Source organism: Oncorhynchus mykiss, chromosome 5 (genome assembly GCF_057628025.1).
Source record: "Oncorhynchus mykiss isolate SJ-2025 chromosome 5, ASM5762802v1, whole genome shotgun sequence".
In the NCBI taxonomy this organism is placed as follows: Eukaryota; Metazoa; Chordata; class Actinopteri; order Salmoniformes; family Salmonidae; genus Oncorhynchus; species Oncorhynchus mykiss.
The window spans coordinates 48,950,383-48,975,107 of NC_143026.1; the positions used below are offsets into that span (position 1 = coordinate 48,950,383).

The following is a 24,725-nucleotide window of genomic DNA, read 5'->3' on the forward strand; positions in this document are numbered from 1 at the left end:
GTGTGACAAATAAAGTTTGATTTGATTTGTCCAGATGGGCTAGGGCCGTGTGCAGTGCGATGGCATCGTCTGTGGATCTATTGGGGCTGTAAGCAAAATGAAGTGGGTCTAGAGGGTAAGGTAGAGGTGAAATGATCCTTAACTAGCCTCTCAAAGCACTTCATGATGACAGAAGTGAGTGCTACGGGGCGATAGTCATTTATTTAAGTTACTTTTGCTTTCTTGTGTATACAAACAATGGTGGACATCAGACTGGTATACGGAGAGATTGAATACTCCAGCCAGGTGGTCTGCACACGTTCTGAGGATGCGGTTCGGGATACCGTCTTGTCCCCGCAGCCTTGCGAAGCATACCACCTCATCTGTGAAACATGGGGGAGGGGGTGTTATGGCTTGGGCCTGTTGCTGCCAGTGGACAGGCTCACTTGTCTTCATTGATGATGTGACTGCAGACAGAAGTAGAACAATGAATTCTGAAGTTTACAGAAATATTTTATCTGCTCGGACAAACCAAATGCCTCAACTCATTGGATGGCACTTCATCATGCAACAAGACAATGACCCTAAACATACTGCTAGAGCAACAAAGGGGTTTTTGATGGCCAAAAAGTGGAAAATCCTTGACTGGCTGAGTCAATCACTGGATCTGAATCCAATTGAACATGCATTTTACATTCTGAAGAGGAGACTGAAGGCAGTAAGTCCCCAAAACAAGCAGGAACTGAAGATTGCTGCAGCACAGGCCTGGCAGAGCATCACCAGGGAAGATACCCAGCATCTGGTGATGTCGATGTTATTTCTAAACTTCACCCTCATTTTCATTGTATCCTTTCAAACTCAAAGTGCTAGAGTACAGAACCAAAATAACACAAAAAAATGGTCACTGTCCAATGAATTATGGTGCTCACTGTAACTTGGGATGAAATGTGGAGACCCAGACTGTAGGCTTCTGTAGTCATGTGCAAATGACAGTATAGCACCAAACCTACCGAGTTGATTTATGATTTCTAGAATGTTTTAATTAAATGCCTAGACTTTCCACTGTTTTTTAAAAGTTTATTTTCAAATTTGTATTGTGTTAAATATTAGCCACCGTCAGTTATACCCACATACATTTACACTACCGTTCAAAAGGGTCACTTAAAAATGTCCTTGTTTTCCATGAAAACATACATGAAATTAGTTGCAAAATGAATAGGAAATATAGTCAAGATGTTGACAAGGTTATAAATAACTAATTACTTTTAATTGAAATAATAATTGTGTCCTTCAAACTTTCATCAAAGAATCCTCAATTTTCAGCAATTATAGCCTCGCAGACCTTTGGCATTCTAGTTGTCCATTTTTTGAGGTAATCTGAAGAGATTTCACCCCATGCTTCCTGAAGCACCTCCCACAAGTTGATTGGCTTGATGGGCTCTTCTTACGTACCATACGGTCAAGCTGCTCCCACAACAGCTCAATAGGGTTGAGATCTGGTGACTGTGCTGGCCACTCCATTATAGACAGAATACCAGCGGACTGCTTCTTCCCTAAATAGTTCTTGCATAGTTTGGAGCTGTGCTTTGGGTCATTGTCCTCTTGTAGGAGGAAATTGACTCAATTTAAGCGCCGTCCACAGGGTATTGCATGGCGTTGCAAAATGGAGTGATAGCCTTCCTTCCTTCAAGATCCCTTTTACCCTGTAGAAATCTCCCACTTTACCACCACCAAAGCACCCCCAGATCATCACATTACCCCCAGATCATCACATTGCCTCCACCAATGGAGTCAAGCACTCCTCCAGCATCTTAATTTTTTCTGCAGCTCATGAATGTTCTTCTTTGTGATCCCAACACCTCAAACGTATAATCGTCTGCCCGTAACACTTTTTTCCAATCTTCCTCTGTCCAGTGTCTGTTCTTTTGCCCATCTTAATATTTTATTTTTATTGGCAGCCTGTGATATGGCTTTTTCTTTGTAACTCTGCCTAGAAGGCCAGCATCCCGGAGTCGCCTCTTCACTGTTGACGTTGAGACTGGTGTTTTGTGAGGACTTGTGAGGCGTCTGATTCTCAAACTAGACACTCTAATGTACTTGTCCTCTTGCTCAGTTGTGCACCGGGGCCTCCCACTCCTCTTTCTATTCTGGTAAGAGCCAGTTTGTGCTGTTCTTTAAAGGGAGTAGTACACAGCGTTGTTCAAGATCTTCAGTTTTTTTGCAATTTCTTGCATGGCATAGCCTTCATTTCTCAGAACAAGAATAGACTGACGAGTTTCAGAAGAATGTCCTTTTGTTTCTGTCCATTTTGAGCCTGTAATCGAACCCACAAATGCTGTTGCTCCAGATACTCGACTAGTCTAAAGAAGGACAATTTTATTGCTTAAATCATTTCAACAGTTTTTTGTACTAACATAATTGTAAAATGGTTTTCTAATGATCAATTAGCCTATTAAAATTATAAACTTGGACTAGCTAACACAACGTGCCATTGGAACACAGGAGTGATGGTTGCTGGTAATGGGCCTATGTTCACCTATGTAAATATTCCATAAAGAATCTGCTGTTTTTCAGCTACAATAGTCATTTACAACATTAACAATGTCTTGACTGTAGAATTTGGTGTTATTTTAGTGGTAAAAAAAATATATTTTTCTTTCAATAACAAGTGCTAAGTGACCACAAACTTTTTAACGGTAGTGTATAACTGTCACTGTTTTTAGAGTTAGTTCCCTTGCATTTTGTATCATTGCATCACATCACATTGTTAGTTTACCTTTCTTTCCTCTGTCACGTTTGTGTGGTTCTTCCTGAGGATTGCTAGCAAAAGTGGATCATATTAGGCTAACGTAGGCCTTTACAAGTTGTGCAATAATTTCGGGACATGTAACCTATTTGAATCATTATGGAACGCAGACCATATGTAGCAGTTGTAAGCCTGGCGCATGGTTCACGACAACTGGACCGTTGTCATCACAATTCCATTTATAGGACTACAGTTCAACCCCTATTTTATACTTTTAAAACCTATTTCATAGATTGAACAATTTCAATATGGCAACTTTCAGGATGAATCTTTTTTTTTTTTATGCACAAATAAACCAAACGTTTTTTTCTTTGCATCAATACTTTCCTAATACTAAATAATATACATGATCAGAGTATTTTAAAATGTACTAGCTGGTGCTGAAAAGGAGAAAATGTGTGTGTTTGCATCACTTTCTTTCATTGATCCCTAACCATTCTCTTCATATTCTAGTGAGTCTGTTGAAAATTCTAGTTAAAGGTACACCAAATGTAAAGGGATGGCTTTAAATAAACGGACGGAAAACCCTATTCAATGAAAACTCCATGAGAAAGTGGCAGGGTTTTTAGCGGTTTAATTAAATGTATTTAGCACACACTAGGGAACCATGCCTGCAAAGCCCGTTATGCACCTGAATACCAACTGCGGAGAAGTGCATAGGAAAGGCGTACATTTCTTAAGTCTGAATTGGGCGCTTAGATGATAGGTGCTGCCAGCAATAGACAATGTACAAACAGAATACAGACACAAAGTCAACATAAAAAGTGTACATACAGAATTGACAATATAAATACCGTAAACATAAGGATTAATTGCAACAACAATGATATAATAACTCTAATGTAGTGTTAACATTGACATAGTCCTGATGGTCTCCCCTGTCTGTGTTTGTTCAGACCGGAGCAGGTGGGAGGGCTACAATGCTTCAGCAGGCACTTATGACCCCCGCTACAGAGACTACTACGACCAGAACTATTGGTACAACTACAACCCTGAGGCCTACCGGGGCAGGGAGGCAGCCTACTACAACCAGCAGCCCTCCCAGCAGTACCCTGCCGCTACCACCAGGTATTCGCTTATACAGCCTTGATTGTTTTTCATTGAGATATGTCACTAATGATAGGGAAAGACAGTTGGGTAGAGGAATACAGAATGAAGGTGCAGGGTTTGAACACATGCCACAAGGGGCAATGTGTGGTCCAGAGTTAGGAGTGCTACCACTAAACCAGACTATGGCTTCTTTAGCACTTCCAGATACTCAGTCATAGTGGTTTACATTTTGTATTTTGATAAACTCGCCTCATCTACAACCAACTTGTAGCATCCATCACACACTACAGGAGCTTGACGTTGATGCATATCATATATTTATGTTGAAGGGATGGTTCACCCGAATTACAAAATTACGTATTTGTTTCTTTGCCTTGTAAGCAATTTATGGACAAGGACATGGTGCAATCCATGGATTAGGTTTGTTGACAGTCACTGCCATCACCTAATTTTTGGGGTAAACTACCCCTTTAATGAGAGACAAGCCCTGAAATGATTGTTCTGCATTCCAATTTGTGTTAGTAATCACCCCCCAGTTTGATGTCAGTGTTGTGCCGCCTAACATGGCCAAATCCAGTTCTAATGGAGTTTCTGTGTGTAGGCCACAGGGCTATGACGACAAGTGGCGCTATTATCCTGGTTACGATGCCAGTTTTGACGATGACTACCGGCGGCAGAGGGACCAGTACAAGGACGATTTTGACCGACGGAGCGTCCACAGCGAACAGTCGGCCCACAGTCTACACAGCTCCCAAAGCCATCGCAGCCGACGCAGCAGCTTTAGCTCTCGCTCACAACAGGTGTGTGTCTATATGGATTTGCGAAAGACTGTCGTAATTTCCTTCCAGTGCTGGTACTTTTTTATTGGTTATTAGTATGGATCATCACGTCAGTGTGTGAATCACTTGTGTGTTGTAGTTTCTTCAAACCCTCCAAAATATTAACTTATGTACCCCCCCTCTGCCCTGTAGAGCGAGGTGTACAGGTCCCAGCCTGACCTGACAGCAGTTTACGACCCCACTGTTTCTACCCTGCCTGTGGACTACTCCTATGGACAATACCCAGAACAGATGGATCCCGGACAGAGCTTCAGCCAGTACCCTTACACCTCGGGCTACCAGGCAGACAACAGCACCTGGGTCGTCGCTGAGCAGCGTAAGAACATTGTTACTGGCAACATTCATTTGTCATTTCTGGTTTGCAGAATAGAAGAATGAACCAGAAGGTGTTGAGTCCCATGAGTGATTCTGACTGATCTGGGGATTTTCCTGATTGCTGACCTTATCTGATTCTTGAAATGGCTTGTAGCCTTTTTCCCTTTGATTTGTATCGATTGTGCTGGTCACTGTCATGAGTTGTGGACATTGGGACAGAATTTTCAGTCTGTTCAGATTTTGGATTGTTTAAAGTTCTCCCTCTCCCCCCTCAGCTCCTCCTCGTCCCGTTACTCCAGAGAAGTACTCGGTATCCCACCGCTGTGCCCGCTTCGGGCCAGGTGGTCAGCTGATCCAGGTCCTGCCCAACCTCCCCTCGGCCGGCCAGCCTGCTCTAGTGGAGATCCACAACATGGAGGTAACCCTGAGAACCCAACTCACGACCCAGTCTTCCAATCGGCTAATGCCTGAATTCAGTTGTCACCGATAGTGATTTAAAGAGCACTGGAAATAATCAATCTATACTGTGGTTGATTGGGATTCAAACAAATACCTGTACGGTGTGGCTTTGTGTCAATAATATCCCATGGTAATATCCATGTGATGTCAACCTTTAAATACACAAGGAGGTGATGGGATGTCCACCAAGCAGCTTGTGAAGTGTGTTGGCCATAATGAGGTTGATATCTCCAATATAGCATAATTTTGCTGAGAAGAATGTTACAGTTTAGGCAAATTCAAATCTGGAACTTGAAGCCAGTTCCACTGCTTATTTTCATTCTTCCCCTCTAATCAGGGACTTTAGACCTGGGACACCAAGTGGGTGCTATTAATTATCAGGTAAAACAGAAAAACAGCAGTACTCGGGATCCGTCAGGGTCCGATTTTAATACTTCTGGTATAGTAGGTAGTTGCGCTATGGGCTCTTACTTACTTTACGTCAGCTAGGTGCTGAACATGAACCTGGTGTTTCACCGTCTGCTTCAGTGGTGTTGATGCTTCTAATGAGTTATCTAGTCTAAGACATCCTTAACTAGGGGTCTGTCATTGATTGTGAGAAGGTGTGCGGTATGATCAGCATTTTAGCACATGGGTGTAGGAAGCGAATGGATTGAGATTGGCAATCACTAGAGGAGATGGCAGTTCACTTGCAGCTCATGTATCATCAGACCGATACAGAACTAAACATACATGAAGGGTTTACCACAGCTGGTTTCTGTATAAAGCATATTTTATACCCAACGTAAGTACCCTAAGCAAAATTGCTTTCTTTCGTAGTTGCATCATGTTACAGATTTTGACCTTCATACTTGTGTGTATATTTGTGACACCCATTTTGCGTAGCTAATAAACTAGGCTTTTATAAATTAGGCAATAGAAATGCTAAACAAAGTCATTGTTTTATTATCCACCATAGGAAAAAACACAATTTGAATAGATTGTGAAATTATGACCATTAAATGGCCTTTTGAAGTGTATTTCTTGAGCATCAATGGTTTTCCTACAGACGATGCTGCAGGACACACCAGACCAATCCGAGCTGCGCTCCTTCCCCGGACCGCTTTTGAAGTAAGAGCGTTTTGAACTTTTAACCTTAACCCCTGAAGCCTAGTCTCTAGAATGAGATAAAGATTAGGCTACATCCTAGCTATTTTCATACCCAACTGCTTAGCTACGTGTTCTACCTGCTTGTCTGTCTGTGTGAGATTGACTACATTGCAGGCGGACTATGCAGAAGGATTGATCGACAAATCCCCTTGTATCCCAAATTCTGTGATAAAAATTAGCAATTCTGTGCTTTGACTTTCTCTAACTAGTTCCCTCAAACAAGCTGTGTGTTCCTTTTCAAAGGGAGGAGACTCACAAGGTTGACGTGATAAAGTTCTCCCAGAACAAAGGCCTGGAGTGTGCCCGCAACAACGACCTCCTGGACAAGGACTCGGCTGCCCTCCTCTGGGACTTCATCGTGCTGCTGTGTAGGCAGAACGGGGTAAGACTGGTGGTCGGAGGTGGGACTCTTATATTATAAAAGTTTCATTGTCTGTATCACAGATGCATTAAAAGACAATAAAAATATAGACGTGGTGTAGACCCCTCAAAATTCAAATTTGGACCTTGAAGCCAATTTCACTGCTTTTTCATTCTTCCTTTCTAATAAATGACTGATTTAGACCTGGGACACCAAGTGGGTGCTATTTCAGGCAAAACAGAAAACCAGCAGTACACTATAGAGGTCGACCGATTAATCGGAATGGCCGATTTAATTAGGGCTGATTTCAAGTTTTCATAACAATCGGTATTTTTGGGCGCCGATTTCCGATTATTTTTTTTAATTTAAATTTTTATTTTATTTTATTTTTTATACCTTTTAATTAACTAGGCATGTCAAATTCTTTTTTTCAATGACTGCCTAGGAACTGTGGGTTAACTGAATTGTTCAGGGGCAAAACGGCAGATTTTCACCTTGTCAGCTCAGGGGTTCCAATCTTGCAACCGCACAGCTAACTAGTCCAACGCTCTAACCATTGCACTCCACGAGTAGCCTGCCTATTACGCAAATGCAGTAGAAGCCAAGGTAAATTGCTAGCTAGCATTAAACTTATCTTATAAAAAAACAATCAATCATAATCACTAGTTATAACTACTAATCCAGTTTAGCAGTTTAGCAGGCTAACCAGGTGAAATTGTGTCATTTCTCTTGCGTTCATTGCACACAGTCAGGGTATATGCAACAGTTTGGGCTGCCTGGCTAATTTGCCAGAATTTTACGTAATTATGACATACATTAAAGATTATGCAATGTAACAAAAATATTTAGACTTAGGGATGCCACCCGTTAGATAAAATACCGAACGGTTCCGTATTTCACTGAAATAATAAACATTTGTTTTCGAAATGATAGTTTCCGGATTCAATCATATTAATGACCAAAGGCTCGTATTTCTGTGTGTTATTATGTTATAATTAAGTTTGATTTTATAGAGCAGTCTGACTGAGCAGTAGCAGGCCCGTAATCATTCATTCAAACAGCACTTTTGTGTGTTTTGCCTGCAGCTCTTCGCAAGCACAGCGCTGTTTATGACTTCAAGCCTATCAGCCTAATGGCTGGTGTAACCAATGTGAAATGGCTAGCTAGTTAGCTGGGTGGTGTGCGCTAATACTGTTTCAAACGTCACTTGCTTTTAGATTTGGAGTAGTTATTCCCCTTGCGCTGCAAGGGCCGCGGCTTTTGTGGAGCGATGGGTAACGATGCTTCGAGTGTGGCTGTTGTCGATGTGTTCCTGGTTCGAGCCCAGGTAGGGGCGAGGAGAGGGACAGAAACTATACTGTTACACTGGTAATACTAAAGTGCCTATAAGAACATCCAATAGTCAAAGGTATATGAAATACAAATGGTATAGAGAGAAATAGTACAACCTAAAACCTCTTACCTTGGAATATTGAAGTCTCATGTGAAAGGAATCACCAACTGTTCTCATGTTCTGAGCCAGGAACTTAAACGTTAGCTTTTTTACATGGCACACATTTTTACATGCCACATATTACTTTCTTCTCCAACACTTTGTTTTTGCATTATTTAAACCAAATTGAACATGTTTCATTATTTATTTGAGGCTAAATTGATTTTATTGATGTTTTATATTAAGTTAAAATAAGTGTTAATTCAGTATTGTTGTAATTGTCATTATTACAAATAAAAAATGTTTAAAAATCGGCCGATTTTTAATCGGTATCGGCTTTTTGGGGCCTCCAATTATCGGCATTGAAAAATCATAATCGGTCGACCTCTAGTACACTAGACACTTCAGGGTCGAATTTAAATACCCCTGTTATAGACCGTTGCATCAGACATACTTGTTGTGTGTACAGTTCATTCAGAAAGTATTCACATTTTGTTATGTTACTGCCTTATTTTAAAATTGATTATATAAAATGTTTTCCTCATCAATCTACACATAATACCCCATAATGACAAAGCGAAAACAGGTTTTTAGAAATGGGAGACTGGGAGACTTGATTTTCAGCGGCAGGGATTGGGAGACTAGCCAGAATCGAGGGAAAGATGAACGTAGCAAAGTACAGAGATCCTTGATGAAAACCTGCTCCATAACACTCAGGACCTCAGGACACCTTCCAGCAGGACAACGACCCTAATCACACAGCCAAGACAATGCAGGAGTGGCTTCGGAACAAGTGTCTGACTGTTCTTGAGTGGCCCAGCCAGAGCCTGAACGAACATCTCTGGAGAGACCTGAAAATAGCTGTGTCGTGACTCTCCCCAGAGGATCTGCAGTGAAGAATGGGAGAAACTCCCCAAATACAGGTGTGCCAAGCTTGTAGTGTCATACCCAAGAGGACTCAAGCTGGAGACTTACATTTCCCTCACTAACTTTAAACATCCGCTATCTGAGCAGCTAACCATTCGCTGCAGCTGTACATAGTCCATCTGTAAATAGCCTACCCAATCTACCTACCTACTGCTCTTTTGCACACCAGTATCACTTTTTACACACCATCTGCTCATCATCATCTGCTCATCTATCACTCCAGTGTTAATCTGCTAAATTGTAATTACTTTGCTACTATGGCCTATTTATTGCCTTACCTTGTCATGCCATTTGCGCACACTGTATATAGACTTTTTATTCCATGTGTATCTCTGTGTTGTTGTTTGTGTCGCACTGCTTTGCTTTATCTTGGCCAGGTCGCAGTTGTAAATGAGAACTTGTTCTCAACTAGCCAACCTGGTCAAATAAAGGTGAAATAAGCCAAAAAAGAACTCAAGGCTGTAATCGCTGCCAAAAGTGCTGAGTAAAGGGTCTGAAATCTTATATATATAAATAAATAAATTGCTTTGTCATGGGGTATTGTCTGTAGATTGGGGGGAATTTAATACATTTTAGAATACTGCTGCTGTGACAATGTGGAGTAAGTCAAGGGGTCTGAATACTTTCCGATGGCACTGTATGTGTAACTGATTGATGCACACATACACACACACTGCATGTTAATGTTTTTAAATGAATGTCAATTGTAAAGTCTGGTCTGTAATGTATTTTTGTTGTGTGTCAGACCCCAGTAAGACAAGCTGTCTCTAATTGGGATCCTAATAAATCAAATCAAACACAGACCGTTGCATCAGACATAGACATCAGACGATTGTGAAGACCACATACTCTTTGGTGTTTTTGTGTGGTTACTGTGTGTGTGTGTGTCAGTATGGTTCTTTATGAGGGCATGAGTGTGTCTATTGCAAAAGTCTACTTCTCTTGAGGTCTAGTCTATCAAGCAGTGGGGATAGTGTGTGACTGACGGTATGTCTTGGTTTGCACAGTCATGACTGAAATTATTTGCACCATTTTGAAAAAATATGAGCAAAAAAAACTGTATAATACAAATACTGAGCTATTTTGTATGCCCCAAAAAATTGGTAGTTTGTTATTTTATACAAATGCTCAGAGAAAGACATGTTTAACAAGTAATCTTTTTTTTTCTCTCAAAGATAGTGGTCAAAATGATTGGTACCCTTTCTTTTAAGACTCCTACACCCTGTCCTTGTGAGGATAATGGCACTGAGCCTTTTTTAAAAATGTTTTATGAGATTGGAGAACATATTGGGAGGGATCTTAGACCATTCCTCCATACAGAAATCTTTCCAGACTGTTGATATTCTTTATTTGCGCTTATGGACTACCCTCTTTAATTCAATCCACAGGTTTTCAATGGGCTTCAAGTCCGGAGAATGAGCTGACCATTGCAATATGTTGATTTTGTGGTCAATTAACCATTTCTTTGTGGATTTTGATGTGTGCTTGGGGTGGGGCTGGGTGATTTACTTTAGGGCTGGGTGAATTAATTTGAGTTCATGTTTTAGCGCAATGTCCCAAATCAAGTTTCTTGTTTTCACGAGCGTTCTATGTCTTGTTGGTCTCGTCTCCTTCGCTCCTACTGTGCTGTGTGCACTGTGCACCTTCCCACTCGCACACAGACACTTCTTCCTCTCTGACAACAAGCAGTTTAAACTCGTCATTTGTATTTGTGGTTTGGTCCAACAATCGTCATATGGATACCGAATTGCTTAGACATTATTTTACTGTAATAGATGAGAACTTAACCTTTCTAACGATACCCTTTTTATGTCTCAACTCAAAATGTAGAACAAAGCAGACCATAATAAAACGAGAGTATCAATGAACATGTTGTGGAAAATGTTTACTCAGTTTCTGACGAGCATAGCATTAGATTATTCCTGACTGTTAGAAATGTAGTATATTGACCTTTAATTCCGCATCAAAGCTTATTTAGATTTTTTTTTAAATTTAAACAAAGCTTATTTAGAAAAAAAAACACATTGAGATGTATATCGTGACCCACCCATACATTTGACAGAATCAATATATGATTTTTAGGCCATATAGTCCAGTAGCTTGGGGTAATTGTCTTGCTGGAAGATCAACTTGCGGCCAAGATTCAGCCTCCTGACAGAGGCAACCAGGTTTTTGGCAAATCAATTATTTTCTTTGAGCAATTTGTATTAGTATAAAATAATTATGTACATTTGTTGTTGCATACAATATAGCTCAGTGTTCTATATTTATAGTAATTTTTGTTTATCTTTATCAAGGGTGCCAATAATTTTGACCATGACTGTGGTGTAGGCATATATCTAAACAACCCTCTTCCTCGATCTTCCCTTTTCTCCCAGACCGTGGTTGGGACTGACATAGCTGATCTGTTGCTGAAGGAGCATCGCTCAGTGTGGTTGCCGGGCAAGTCACCTAACGAGGCCAACCTGATTGACTTCAACAACGAGCCACTGGCACGGGCCGAGGAGGAGCCTGGGACGGGACCATTGTCCCTCCTATCAGACACCTTCATGACTGTCCCCGAGAACATAGGCAAGGAAACGGAGCGCTTCAGGGAACTGCTGCTATTTGGTCGCAAGAAGGTATGAATGCCATCTACCTTGAATTTACTGGTTTATGTTAAGTGGGAGAGTAGGAGGAAATTTGTCTTTTTAGGAGACAATGTGAAAAACATGCTTTGCGACATTGTAACAGAATCGTATGAGAACTTTCATTACTTCTAAAATGCAGTGAAAGCAGGATAAAATTGCAGAATGTGATTGTATGGGAACTTGATGCATATTCAGACATTTTGACTGTGTGGTGTAATTACGTGTACTATAGCTAGCTATACAGTGCCTTGCGAAAGTATTCGGCCCCCTTGAACTTTGCGACCTTTTGCCACATTTCAGGCTTCAAACATAAAGATATAAAACTGTATTTTTTTGTGAAGAATCAACAACAAGTGGGACACAATCATGAAGTGGAACGACATTTATTGGATATTTCAAACTTTTTTAACAAATCAAAAACTGAAAAATTGGGCGTGCAAAATTATTCAGCCCCCTTAAGTTAATACTTTGTAGCGCCACCTTTTGCTGCGATTACAGCTGTAAGTCGCTTGGGGTATGTCTCTATCAGTTTTGCACATCGAGAGACTGACATTTTTTCCCATTCCTCCTTGCAAAACAGCTCGAGCTCAGTGAGGTTGGATGGAGAGCATTTGTGAACAGCAGTTTTCAGTTCTTTCCACAGATTCTCGATTGGATTCAGGTCTGGACTTTGACTTGGCCATTCTAACACCTGGATATGTTTATTATTGAACCATTCCATTGTAGATTTTGCTTTATGTTTTGGATCATTGTCTTGTTGGAAGACAAATCTCCGTCCCAGTCTCAGGTCTTTTGCAGACTCCATCAGGTTTTCTTCCAGAATGGTCCTGTATTTGGCTCCATCCATCTTCCCATCAATTTCATCTTCCCTGTCCCTGCTGAAGAAAAGCAGGCCCAAACCATGATGCTGCCACCACCATGTTTGACAGTTGGGATGGTGTGTTCAGCTGTGTTGCTTTTACGCCAAACATAACGTTTTGCATTGTTGCCAAAAAGTTCAATTTTGGTTTCATCTGACCAGAGCACCTTCTTCCACATGTTTGGTGTGTCTCCCAGGTGGCTTGTGGCAAACTTTAAACGACACTTTTTTATGGATATCTTTAAGAAATGGCTTTCTTCTTGCCACTCTTCCATAAAGGCCAGATTTGTGCAATATACGACTGATTGTTGTCCTATGGACAGAGTCTCCCACCTCAGCTGTAGATCTCTGCAGTTCATCCAGAGTGATCATGGGCCTCTTGGCTGCATCTCTGATCAGTCTGCTCCTTGTATGAGCTGAAAGTTTAGAGGGACGGCCAGGTCTTGGTAGATTTGCAGTGGTTTGATACTCCTTCCATTTCAATATTATCGCTTGCACAGTGCTCCTTGGGATGTTTAAAGCTTGGGAAATCTTTTTGTATCCAAATCCGGCTTTAAACTTCTTCACAACAGTATCTCGGACCTGCCTGGTGTGTTCCTTGTTCTTCATGATGCTCTCTGCGCTTTTAACGGATCTCTGAGACTATCACAGTGCAGGTGCATTTATACGGAGACTTGATTACACACAGGTGGATTGTATTTATCATCATTAGTCATTTAGGTCAACATTGGATCATTCAGAGATCCTCACTGAACTTCTGGAGAGAGTTTGCTGCACTGAAAGTAAAGGGGCTGAATAATTTTGCACGCCCAATTTTTCAGTTTTTGATTTATTAAAAAAGTTTGAAATATCCAATAATTGTCGTTCCACTTCATGATTGTGTCCCACTTGTTGTTGATTCTTCACAAAAAAATACAGTTTTATATCTTTATGTTTGAAGCCTGAAATGTGGCAAAAGGTCGCAAAGTTCAAGGGGGCCGAATACTTTCGCAAGGCACTGTATGTGTTATCCTTTTTACTACCTGTGCTATTGTGTAGGATGCCCTGGAGGCAGCCATGAAGGGAGCTCTGTGGGGCCACGCCCTGCTGCTGGCCAGTAAGATGGACAGCCGGACACATGCTCGCGTCATGACCAGGTGAGTCAAGAAAACGCATGCAACCCATGCACATCGAATGGCTTTAGTCAGGGGCTTCAGCAAAAAAAGAAGATTCTAAACACAGATCTATGCTGCTAGCCTGGTCCCAGATCTGCCAAACATGGTATGATAACGATCATAGGAGTTGGCTATACAGCAACCGATCTGGGACCAGAGGGTTATACTAGGAATCTAGCTAGATCTACTCAGGGTTTTCTAAAGCTAGCCAGCTTCAGTAAGCTTCATCCATGTTACGAAGGTGGATGGATAGTGATCCTTAAGCTACCGCTAGCTTGAGTAGAACTCGGCCATGCTTGTAAATGCGCATACATGTTGCATGTGGACATCCCAGCTAGTCAAACGCCGAACTCTTTACGAAATCAACATGAAAGAAGTTATTCAGCAGGCTAAGGTGGGAAATAGGCTACCAGAAGAGCAGTCTTTCTTTTATTCCTCGTGTCATTAATGCTGTCTTTGGTGTGAAATGCACAAGCACCTTTATCCCCTCTATCAAGATTTTTTTTGTATTAAGTTATATGAAAGTTTCATTGCGCTTTAAGTTTCAAATTCACCCTGTCATAAATGGGTGGCGTGATTTTGTATTTGGATACTACTATTTTTAACACAGCATTTGAAATGTTTCATTTGTCTTCCTCAAAAATGGTCTGGAGAATGAAGGGATGATGGAGGGAATCTAATTTGATTGGTCCTCAACTCGAAGCTCAAACACTTAGGTTCTTAAGAATCTCATATATAAAATATATTTTAACACTAACACTTTGTTGGTCACTACATGATTCCATATGTGTTATTTCATAGTTATAATTCTACAATGTAGAAAATAGTAAATAAATAAAAACCCTGGAATTAATAGGTGTGTCCAAACCTTTGACTGGTACTGTATATATATTTATATTTAAACTGACTTGTCTAGTTCAATAAAGGTTAAGAACAAATTCTTATTTACAATGACGGCCTACCCCGACCAAACCTTCCCCTAACCCTGACGATGCTGGGCCAATTGTGCGCCGCTCTATGGAACTCCCGATCACGGACGGTTGTGATACAGCCTGGGATCGAACCATGGTCTGTAGTGATGACTGAGATGCAGTGCCTTAGACTGCTGCGCCACTTGGGAGCCCAAAGAATATCACATATACATAAGTATTTATACTCTTTACTCAGTACTTTATTGAAGCACCCTTTGTCAGTGATTACAGCTTCAAGACTTCTTGGGTATGACGAGAAGCTTGGCACACCTGTATTTGGGGAGTTTCTCCCATTCTTCTCTGCAGTTCCTCTCAAGCTCTGTCAGGTTGGATGGGGAGTGTCGCTGCACAGCTATTTTCAGGTCTTCCCAATCGCCCTGTGATCAATTTGATAGATTATTAATGTTTATTAATACCTAAAGTTGGTTTACAAAAGTAGTTTGAAGTGATTTGTAAAAGTTTATAGGCAACTTTTTAATTTTAAAATGTGACGTTGCGTCTTGTAAAGGTGAATTTTCCTTGGATCAGACGGCCTTCATAAATTGACATTTTGGGCATACTTTGACGGATTTAATCGGGAAAGACCCAATTGTGATGTTTATGGGACATATAGGAGTGCCAACAAAGAAGCTTGTCAAAGGTAATGAATGTTTTTTATATTTTATTTCTGCGTTTTGTGTAGCGCCGGCTACCGCTAAATCTTTTGTTTAGGTCTCGTTCAGGTATTTCGAGGGGTGCATGCTATCAGATAATAGCTTCTCATGCTTTCGCCGAAAAGCATTTTACAAATCTGACATGTTGGCTAGATTCACAACGAGTGTAGCTTTAATTGAGTACCTTGCATGTGTGTTTTAATGAAAGTTTGAGTTTTATCGAGTACTACAGGTGGCGCTCTGAAATTTCAGCTGATTTTGGTTCCTGTACAGGAACAACAATACGTAAGGTGCCTTTTGGAAAACTCCAAGCGGGCTGTCATGTGCCTTTTACTGAGTAGCTGCTTCCATCTGGCCACTCTACCATAAAGGCCAGATTGGTGGTGTGCTGCAGAGATGTTTGTCCTTCTGGAAGGTTCTCCCATCACCTTCGCCCAGATCAGCCAAGACACGATCTTATCTCAGGAGCTCTACAGACAATTCCTTTGACCTCATAGCTTGATTTTGGCTCTGACGTGCATTTGTCAACTGTGGTTCTTTATATAGACAGGTGTGTGTGCCTTTCCAAATCATGTGCAATCAATTGAATCTACCACAGGTGGAGTCCAATCAAGTTGTTGAAACATCTCAAGGATGATCAATGGAAGCAGGATGCACCGGAGCTCAATTTCGAGTCATATAGCAAAGGATCTGAATACTTATGTAAAGTATTTGTTTTTTATTTTTACCAAATTTTGCAAAAAAAATTCTAAAACCTGTTTTTGCTCTGTCATTTTGGGGTATTCTGTGTAGATTGATTTAACATCTTGGTGACGGGGCAGTATTTTCACGTCCGGATGAAATGCATACCCAAATTCAACTGCCTGCTACTCATCCCCAGCATATTATTAGTAGATTTGGATAGAAAACACACTGAAGTTTCTAGAACTGTTTGAATCATGTCTGTGAGTATAACAGAACTTATGTAGCAGGTGAAACCCGGAGACAAACCATTCAGATTTCTTTTTTTTGAGGTCACTCTCTTTTCAATGTGTTTTCATTGGGAATCCTTATTGCAGTTCCTATCGCTTCCACTGGATGTCAACAGTCTTTAGAAATTGGTTGAGGTTATTTATTTTTGTAATGAAGAAGTACGGCCATCTTGAACAAGGGTCACTTGAAGTGTACTGTTAGAGGCACGTGACCAGAAAGCAAGCTACAGTTTGTTTTGCTCCTGTATTGAACACAGATCATCCCGTCTTCAATTGTATCGATTATTTACGTTAAATACCTAAAGTTGTATTACAAAAGTAGTTTGAAATGTTTTGACAAAGTTTACAGGTAACTTTTGAGATATTTTGTAGTCACGTTGCGCAAGTTGGAACCGGTGCTTTTCTGGATCAAACGCGCCAAATAAATTGACATTTTGGATATATATCGATGGAATTAATCGAACAAAAGGACCATTTGTGATGTTTATGGGACATATTGGAGTGCCAACAAAAGAAGCTCTTCAAAGGTAAGGCATGAATTATATTTTTATTTCTGCGTTTTGTGTCGCGCCTGCATGGTTGAAATATGGGTTCTCTTTTAGTTTACGGAGGTGCTATCCTCAGATAATAGCATCGTTTGCTTTTGCCGAAAGGCCTTTTTGAAATCTGACATGTTGGCTGGATACACAAGTGTAGCTTTAATTTGCTATCTTGCATGTGTGCTTTCATGAAAGTTTGATTTTTATAGTAATTTATTTGAATTTGGCGCTCTGCATTTTCGCTGGCTTTTGGCAGAGGTTAATCAATTTTAGAATAAGGCTGTAATCTCACAAAAAATTCAAGGGGTCTGAATACTTTCCAAATGCAGTGTATACACGGGGTACGAGTACTGAGTTGATGTGCACGGGTATGAGGTAATTGAGGTAGATATGTACATTTAGGTAGGGGTAAAGTGACTAGGCAACAGTGTCGTTTTCCTGTTTCAGCATGACAATGCCCCCGTGCACAAAGCGAGGTCCATACAGAAATGGTTTGTCGGGATCGGTGTGGAAGAACTTGACTGGCCTGCACAGAGCCCTGACCTCCACCCCATCGAACACCTTTAGGATGAATTGGAACACCGACTGCGAGCTAGTGCCCGACCTCACTAATGCTCTTGTGGCTGAATAGGAGCAGGTCCCCACAGCAATGTTCCAACATCTAGTGGAAAGTCCTCCCCAGAAGGGTGGAGGCTGTTATAGCAGCAAAGGGGGGACCAACTCCATATTAATACCCATGATTTTGGAATGAGATGTTGGACCAGCAAGCTTTTGGTCATTTAGTTTATTTCTGTATTTCGTTTTCAATAAATGTTCTAAACTTTTTTTCTCTCTGTCGTTATGGAATATTGTGTGTAGGTAGGGGAGAAGAAAATATATGCAATCCATTTTGAATGCAGGTTGTAACACAGCAAAATGTGGAATAAGTCAAGGGGTAGGAATACTCTCTGAAGGCATTGTATGTACAAAAAAGTTGCTCAACGTAGAAAAAACACACAAAATACCAGAAGACGTTAGCTATCCAAAAAAGAGGTGAATGTATTGACTGAAAAAGATTAAACTTGTGATCCTTTTTTCTTGGGGTGGTCAGGTTTGCGAACAGTCTGCCCATCAACGACCCTCTGCAGACAGTGTACCAACTGATGTCTGGGAGGATGCCCGCCTCAGCCACTGTGAGTATGACCCTGTGATACCTTTTCTATTTTGATAACAGAACCACACTGCTGTCTTGTTCAGAAATTACATTTTGAGATAAAAAGGGAGTATTTTTTTATTTCATCAAAAAGAACGGAGGATTTTTTTTAAATGTATTTTAATTTATTACATTCATTATTAATTTAAACAGGAATTTACATTTAAAGGCCCAATCTCAAAAATGAGATTGTCTTGTATTTAATATATATTTCCACACTATAAGGTTTGAGTAATACTGTGAAATTGGGGAAATTATGACAATGCCCTTTTAGTGTAATAGCTTTTTGAAAAGGTTGCCTGAAAGTTCATTCTGTTTTGGTGGATGAAGTGTTGGCTTGCCTGGTGACATCACCAGGTGGTAAATTAGTTAATAGACCAATAAGAGAGAATTCCAAACCTCTGTTAGATTTCAGTTTTCCCTTCCCCACTCACAAGCCTAGCAAAATTCTTGCACAATAAATTGCTCTTTGCTAACCTATATTTTTGTTTGTTGTTGACCATTTCAATTGATAACAATCATAGTAAGTTACTTAATTGTTACCCAGATATTATATGATATTAGATTAAAATGGCTGCATTGGACCTTTAACATTAAATGTTTAAAATTAAATTGTTCTTGTGGCTTAATGAACATTTTCAAGTAATAAAAAAGTGATCTTTCAGCAATGTGAAATTAAAGTTGGCTGTTCAATACTGAACTGCACTTATTGAAGAACGGATCAAGAAAATTAATTTGGGGTCAGCACTATACTGTAAAAGTTACATAAGTGTCTCTGCAGTGCTGTGGGGATGAGAAGTGGGGCGACTGGCGCCCCCATCTGGCCATGGTGCTGTCCAACCTGACCCACACTTTGGACCTGGACACACGTACCATCACCACCATGGGAGACACTCTGGGTGAGACATCAAAGGACACATTTGTGGGCCAGAAGTTTCAGGAGACACTCTGGTCCTTAATCACATTACATGCATAGGATGTATGGAGGATGTTTGTTGCTCAACTCTTGTGCGCTGACAAGTAAAAGTCATCGAAATGTTCCCTATCATGAATATAAGATTAAGATTTATCATCATAGTATATAATAGTTTGTCATCAACCATGAATTATGATGGTTATTAGGGCTGGGAATTGCTAGGGTCCTTAGGATATGGTCACGATACTTAGGTGCCGGTACAATATGTATAGCGATCCTCATGGTATTATATGTATTGCGATTCAGTGGTGGTCAGTGCTGTTTTTAAGCTTAGGGAGGGCGATTATTTATTCATTTTATAAGCATGGACTTATTTCTATTACAGCATAATTTGGATGACTGTCATTCTTATTCCATTCACCCAGCCTAATGTAACAACGATAGATTTAGGTTACTACATGATACTCTAATTTGCCCTATACCCATCATGAGGTTGCTACAACCTAGCCTATGAATAGGGCAGTGCGATTGCATCATCTGTGGATCTATTGGGGCGGTAAGCAAATTGAAGTGGATCTAGGGTGTAAGGTAGAGGTGAAATGATTCTTGACTAACCTCTCAAAGCACTTCATGATGACAGAAGTGAGTGCTATGGGGCGATAGTCATTTAGTTCAGTTACCTTTGCTTTCTTGAGTACAGGAACAATGGTGGCCATCTTGAAGCATGTGGGGACAGCAGACTGGGATAGGGAGAGATTGAATATGTCCGTAAACACTCCAGCCAGCTGGTCTGCGCATGCTCTGAGGGCACGGCTAGGGATGCTGTCTGGGCCTGCAGCCTTGTGAGGGTTAACGCTTTTACAACTTATAGTTTTTATCAAAGATTCTCTGTAATTAGTATTAAGCGATCAACTGATTAATCATGTAACTGTAATTAACTAGGAAGTCGGGGCACCAAGGACAAATATTCAGATTACAAAGTAATCATTTCCTAAAATAACTTTTCAGATATTTTATCTGATCAATTAGTCTTCGAATTAATGCATTATTTACTTTACCTCACATTAGTCTCATTCCAAACGTCATAAATTGTTGGTTATCTGCACGAACCCAGTCTTCACTGAGTCATCCATACATCAATTGTCTTAAATAATTTATTTATTACTAACTAAGTAATTCACAGAAATGCATAAACAAACAAGGTAAATGTGGTTACAAGAAATGATAGGGGAATGTGCCCTAGTGGGCTAAACCGGCATCGCGACCTCTCTCGCTCTCTCTCTGTCTTGGTTAGAGGGGATAGTTCAAAGTGACATTCATTCATTTGTTATAGATGGATGTTTCGGCAGTTGTCGTTCCTCGCGTTCAATGGTACAGAATTCCTAGCTGCAGACTAGTAATTGATATCAAAGACTTGTTCTTATTCTGTCGGTATCGATAGTGTAAGAGTTTAACCACGTGGTATGGTTCAAATATTCAGCAATGGTCGACAACCTTTGTTCTCTCCTTATGGAGAAAAACATGGTCTGGTGATAATTTCTCAAAGTTGGGTTTTATTCGGAATTGCAGAAAAGGGCTGTCCCAGGATGCCTGACCCTAACTGGGCTCAGATCCTCTGATTTAGTTAACTCCAATTCCCTTTTTGAGTTTTCCTTCATTAAACAGTCCAAAATCACATTGTAAAATTGTGTAAACAATATCATACTCATTCATCTTATACAACAATTAGATGTAAACCTCATATCTGAGGCTATTATATAAACAGCGTTATGGTAATGTGGCCACACCGTCTCCCATGAGCTTCCCCAAGTTGTAACAAATGGACCAGTTCGTAGCTGGATTTTTCGCCGATCTTCTATACTTTCTCCGGAACATGAAATTTGTTCCGACCTCAAGTTCTATGAGGTGGAAGAAATTCCCCTGTTCTCTATGAACATTTACTCTCTCCATACTGTGTGTCCATGAGGAGATCCTCAGGAATTTACGATGTCTCTCTGACCACAACAGCCTAGTTGAAGGAGGAAAGGGGGAGGCAGGGAGAGGGGGATGGGGCTTGCCACACCCAAAGAGGGCAACGTCATGACACACGCTTTTAAATGGCTTACTCCGGTCGGCCATTTAAAAGGAGAGCCCACAGTCCTTGGTAGCAGGCCTCGTCAGTGGCGCACTGTGTTATCCTCAAAGCAAGCGAAGGTGCTTGTCCGGAAGCAAGACGTTCGTGTCCGCAACGTGACTGGTTTTCCTTTTGTAGTCCGTGATTATCTGTAAACCCTGCCACATACGTCTTGTTTCTGAGCTGGTGAATTGCGACTCCACTTTGTCTCTATACTGATGTTTTCCCCGTTTGATTGCCTTACGTAGGGAATTGTATTCAGCCATATTCCCAGTCACCTTGCCATGTTTAAATGCGATGGTTCGCACTTTCAGTTTTGCACAATTGCTGCCATCTATCCACGGATTCTGGTTAGGGTGGGTTTTAATAGGCACAGTGGGTACATATATCTATATATGTATTCGTCAATGTTATTCTCGGAGGCTACCCGGAACATATCCCAGTCCGTGTGATCAAAACAATCTTGAAGCGTGGATTCCGATTTGGTCAGACCAGCGTTGAATTGTCCTTAGCACGGGTACCTCCTGTTTAGAATTTCTGCCTCTAGGAAGGGAGGAGCAAAATGGAGTCGTGATCAGATTTTTCGAAGGGAGGGCGGGGGAGGGCCTTGTGGGCATCCCAGAAGTTGTACAAATTTCCTCGACTAACCTGTACCCCCACACATTGACTCTGTACTGGTACCCCCTGTATATAGCCTCATAATTGTTATTTTGTTACTTTTTATTTTATTTATTATTTTCTTAACTTTATTTCTTGAACTGCATTGTTGGTTATGGGCTTGTAATTAAGCATTTCACAGTAAGGTCTACCTGTTGTATTCAGTGCATGTGACAAATAATATTTGATTTGAGAGACATTGGACTAATCAAGGTGACAGAGTGACACATTGAATATCGCCTTGCACACTCTTGCCTGCATCTAGGTGACCTAGGGTGTAATCATTAGTCCAAACAGTTGCAAAAACACTGTTTTCCAACTAAAACGATAGTTTCTATTGGACAAATTCAGGGAGATCTCTTCCCGTTTCATTCCGTTTGCTTCCGATTAAGAAACGTTTTGCAACAGAATCGGCTAAATGAACACACTGCTGATCATCCGCACACACAGTTCACTTTCATTGCAGCCACATCATTACCACTTTGCTTGTGTATAATTCCTTGCATCTATGGGCTCTCCTCAACTTGTTCCTTCGCTTGTGGACTTCAGTGCACAACAAAACAGCTGTTTGTGATCAGCGACAAAAACCTCTTCAAACCATAGCCGATAACCGCTACACAGCCTACACTATCACCATTTCAATGTTATAGTCAACAAACTGGAACTAACGCGTTTGTACACGGATTGGATTGTGGGTTTACAATCACGCAGTACACTGTACAGCTAGCAGTTACACCGGCAGGAGGAGGTAGGACCAAGTCACTCACTATTATTTGAGTCACAAGCATGACTCAAGTCACAAGGTCCAAGTCTCAAGTCGAGTCCCAAGTAGAACAGGTCAAGACTGGAGTCAAGTCCAAGTCACCCATTCTAAGAGCCAATCAAGTTTTCAAGTTGAGTCTAAAAAACAAATCTACCAATGCTTGTTCAACTATAAATCTTTGTCTATTTATTGAGGCTACCAGACAGCCCTTTTCATTATTTTGTCTACAACACATTTTGATTAACCTATGTAATTGTAAAATGGGGACCTTGTAGCAGTTGTAATGGTCTGAAATCAGCAGAAGGTAAGGCAGGTTGATGTGTAGTATTGGGGATCCAATGGTGAAAGCACCAAATCATACAAAATATACAAGTAGATTGACCAAATATACACGGGCAATAGCCCAAAAGAAATAGCCTCTGTATCAGGCTTAACCTGTCCTATCTAAATGGACACAGGTAGAGGGCTAAAATGTACAGACTCCCCTTGAGAAACCAAATCGAATCTGTCCAGCAGGAGCTCAAACAGGTAGGCCTACAATAACATAAGCACTTGGACCCCAGGACCATACAATTACCCAATTTGGCAATTACAACCAATAAACTGGTTCTACAATGTAAAAGGCAGTTTCGACATCCATTGTTACATTGGTACATTCGTCTTAATCAGACTTGATGATTATTGATATTTCAACACCATGCATACATGGAACAATACTTTTCTATTATAGTGTGGAGTGTAGGCCACGTAGCCTATTTCTATGCACACTGGGTAGCATGTCCTCCTATTACGCACAACAAAAATTATAGAAACATACAGTGCATTCGGAAATTTTTCAGACCCCTTCACTTTTTCAACATTTTGTTAAAACTTCTTGACGCTACCCATCCCTGTCGCGGGATCATTTTCGTCAGCAACCGCTGAATAGCATAGCGCAACAGCAAAATATTCATTTTCATGAAATCACAAGTGCAATATTGCAAAACACAATTTATTTAGCCTTTTGTTAATCCACCTGTCATCTCAGAGTTTGAAATTATGCTTTACAGCGAAAGTAATCCAAGCGTTTGTGTAAATTTATCGATAGCATAGCATTATGTACACTTAGCATCAGGAAGCTTGGTCACGAAAATCAGAAAAGCAATCAAATTAACCGTTTACCTTTTGATCTTCGGATGTTTTCACTCACGAGACTCCCAGTTACACAACAAATGTTCCTTTTGTTCCATAAAGATTATTTTTATACCCAAAATACCTCCGTTTGTTTGTCACGTTTGTCGCGTTATGTTCAGAAATCCACAGGAAAGAGTGGTCACGACAACGCAGACGGAAATTCCAAATAGTCTTCATAATGTCCACAGAAACATGTCAAATGTTTTTTATAATCATTCCTCGGGTTGTTTTTAAAATATATATTCTATAATATTTCAACCGAGTGTGTAGGTTTTTCTATAACAGCAGGAGGAACAATGGCGGCTTTACTCTGAGAGCCCCCACCTATCCACTTACGCAATGTGATCTTTCACGCTCATTTTTCAAAATAAAAGCCTGAAACTTTGTCTAAAGACTGTTGACACCTTAGGGAAGCCAGAGAAAAAGGAATATGGTTGATATCCCTTTAAATAGAGGAGAGACATGCATAGGAACAGAAGTGTTTCGAAATAAGAGGCACTTCCTGATTGGATTTTCCTCAGGCTTTCGCCTGCAATATCAGTTCTGTTATACTCACAGACAATATTTTTTACAGTTTTGGAAACTTGAGAGTGTTTTCTATCCTAATCTGTCAATTATATGCATATTCTAGCATCTGGTCCTGAGAAATAGGCCGTTTACTTTGGGAACATTATTTTTCCAAACATAAAAATAGTGCCCCCTAGCTTCAAGTTACAGCCTTACTCTAAAATGATTTCAATAAATGTTTTCCCTCATCTATCTACACACAATAACCCATAATGACAAAGCGAAACAGGTTTTTAGACATTTTTGCACA

General features: G+C 40.6%; 1 protein-coding gene across 16 annotated transcripts in view; it reads left to right on the forward strand.

Moving 5' to 3' along the window:
- The window catches only part of sec16a (SEC16 homolog A, endoplasmic reticulum export factor), a 73,637-nt gene that overhangs the window by 31,392 nt on the left and 17,520 nt on the right, over positions 1-24,725 (forward strand). For all 16 annotated transcript variants that reach the window (XM_036977742.2, XM_090235082.1, XM_090235086.1 and 13 more), the window contains 10 exons: positions 3,682-3,853; positions 4,437-4,635; positions 4,807-4,990; positions 5,265-5,407; positions 6,497-6,558; positions 6,841-6,979; positions 11,696-11,938; positions 13,845-13,942; positions 18,185-18,266; positions 19,068-19,185. In XM_036977742.2, coding sequence (XP_036833637.2) covers positions 3,682-3,853; positions 4,437-4,635; positions 4,807-4,990; positions 5,265-5,407; positions 6,497-6,558; positions 6,841-6,979; positions 11,696-11,938; positions 13,845-13,942; positions 18,185-18,266; positions 19,068-19,185 — 1,440 coding nt within the window. The remainder of the gene's footprint in view (positions 1-3,681; positions 3,854-4,436; positions 4,636-4,806; positions 4,991-5,264; positions 5,408-6,496; positions 6,559-6,840; positions 6,980-11,695; positions 11,939-13,844; positions 13,943-18,184; positions 18,267-19,067; positions 19,186-24,725) is intronic.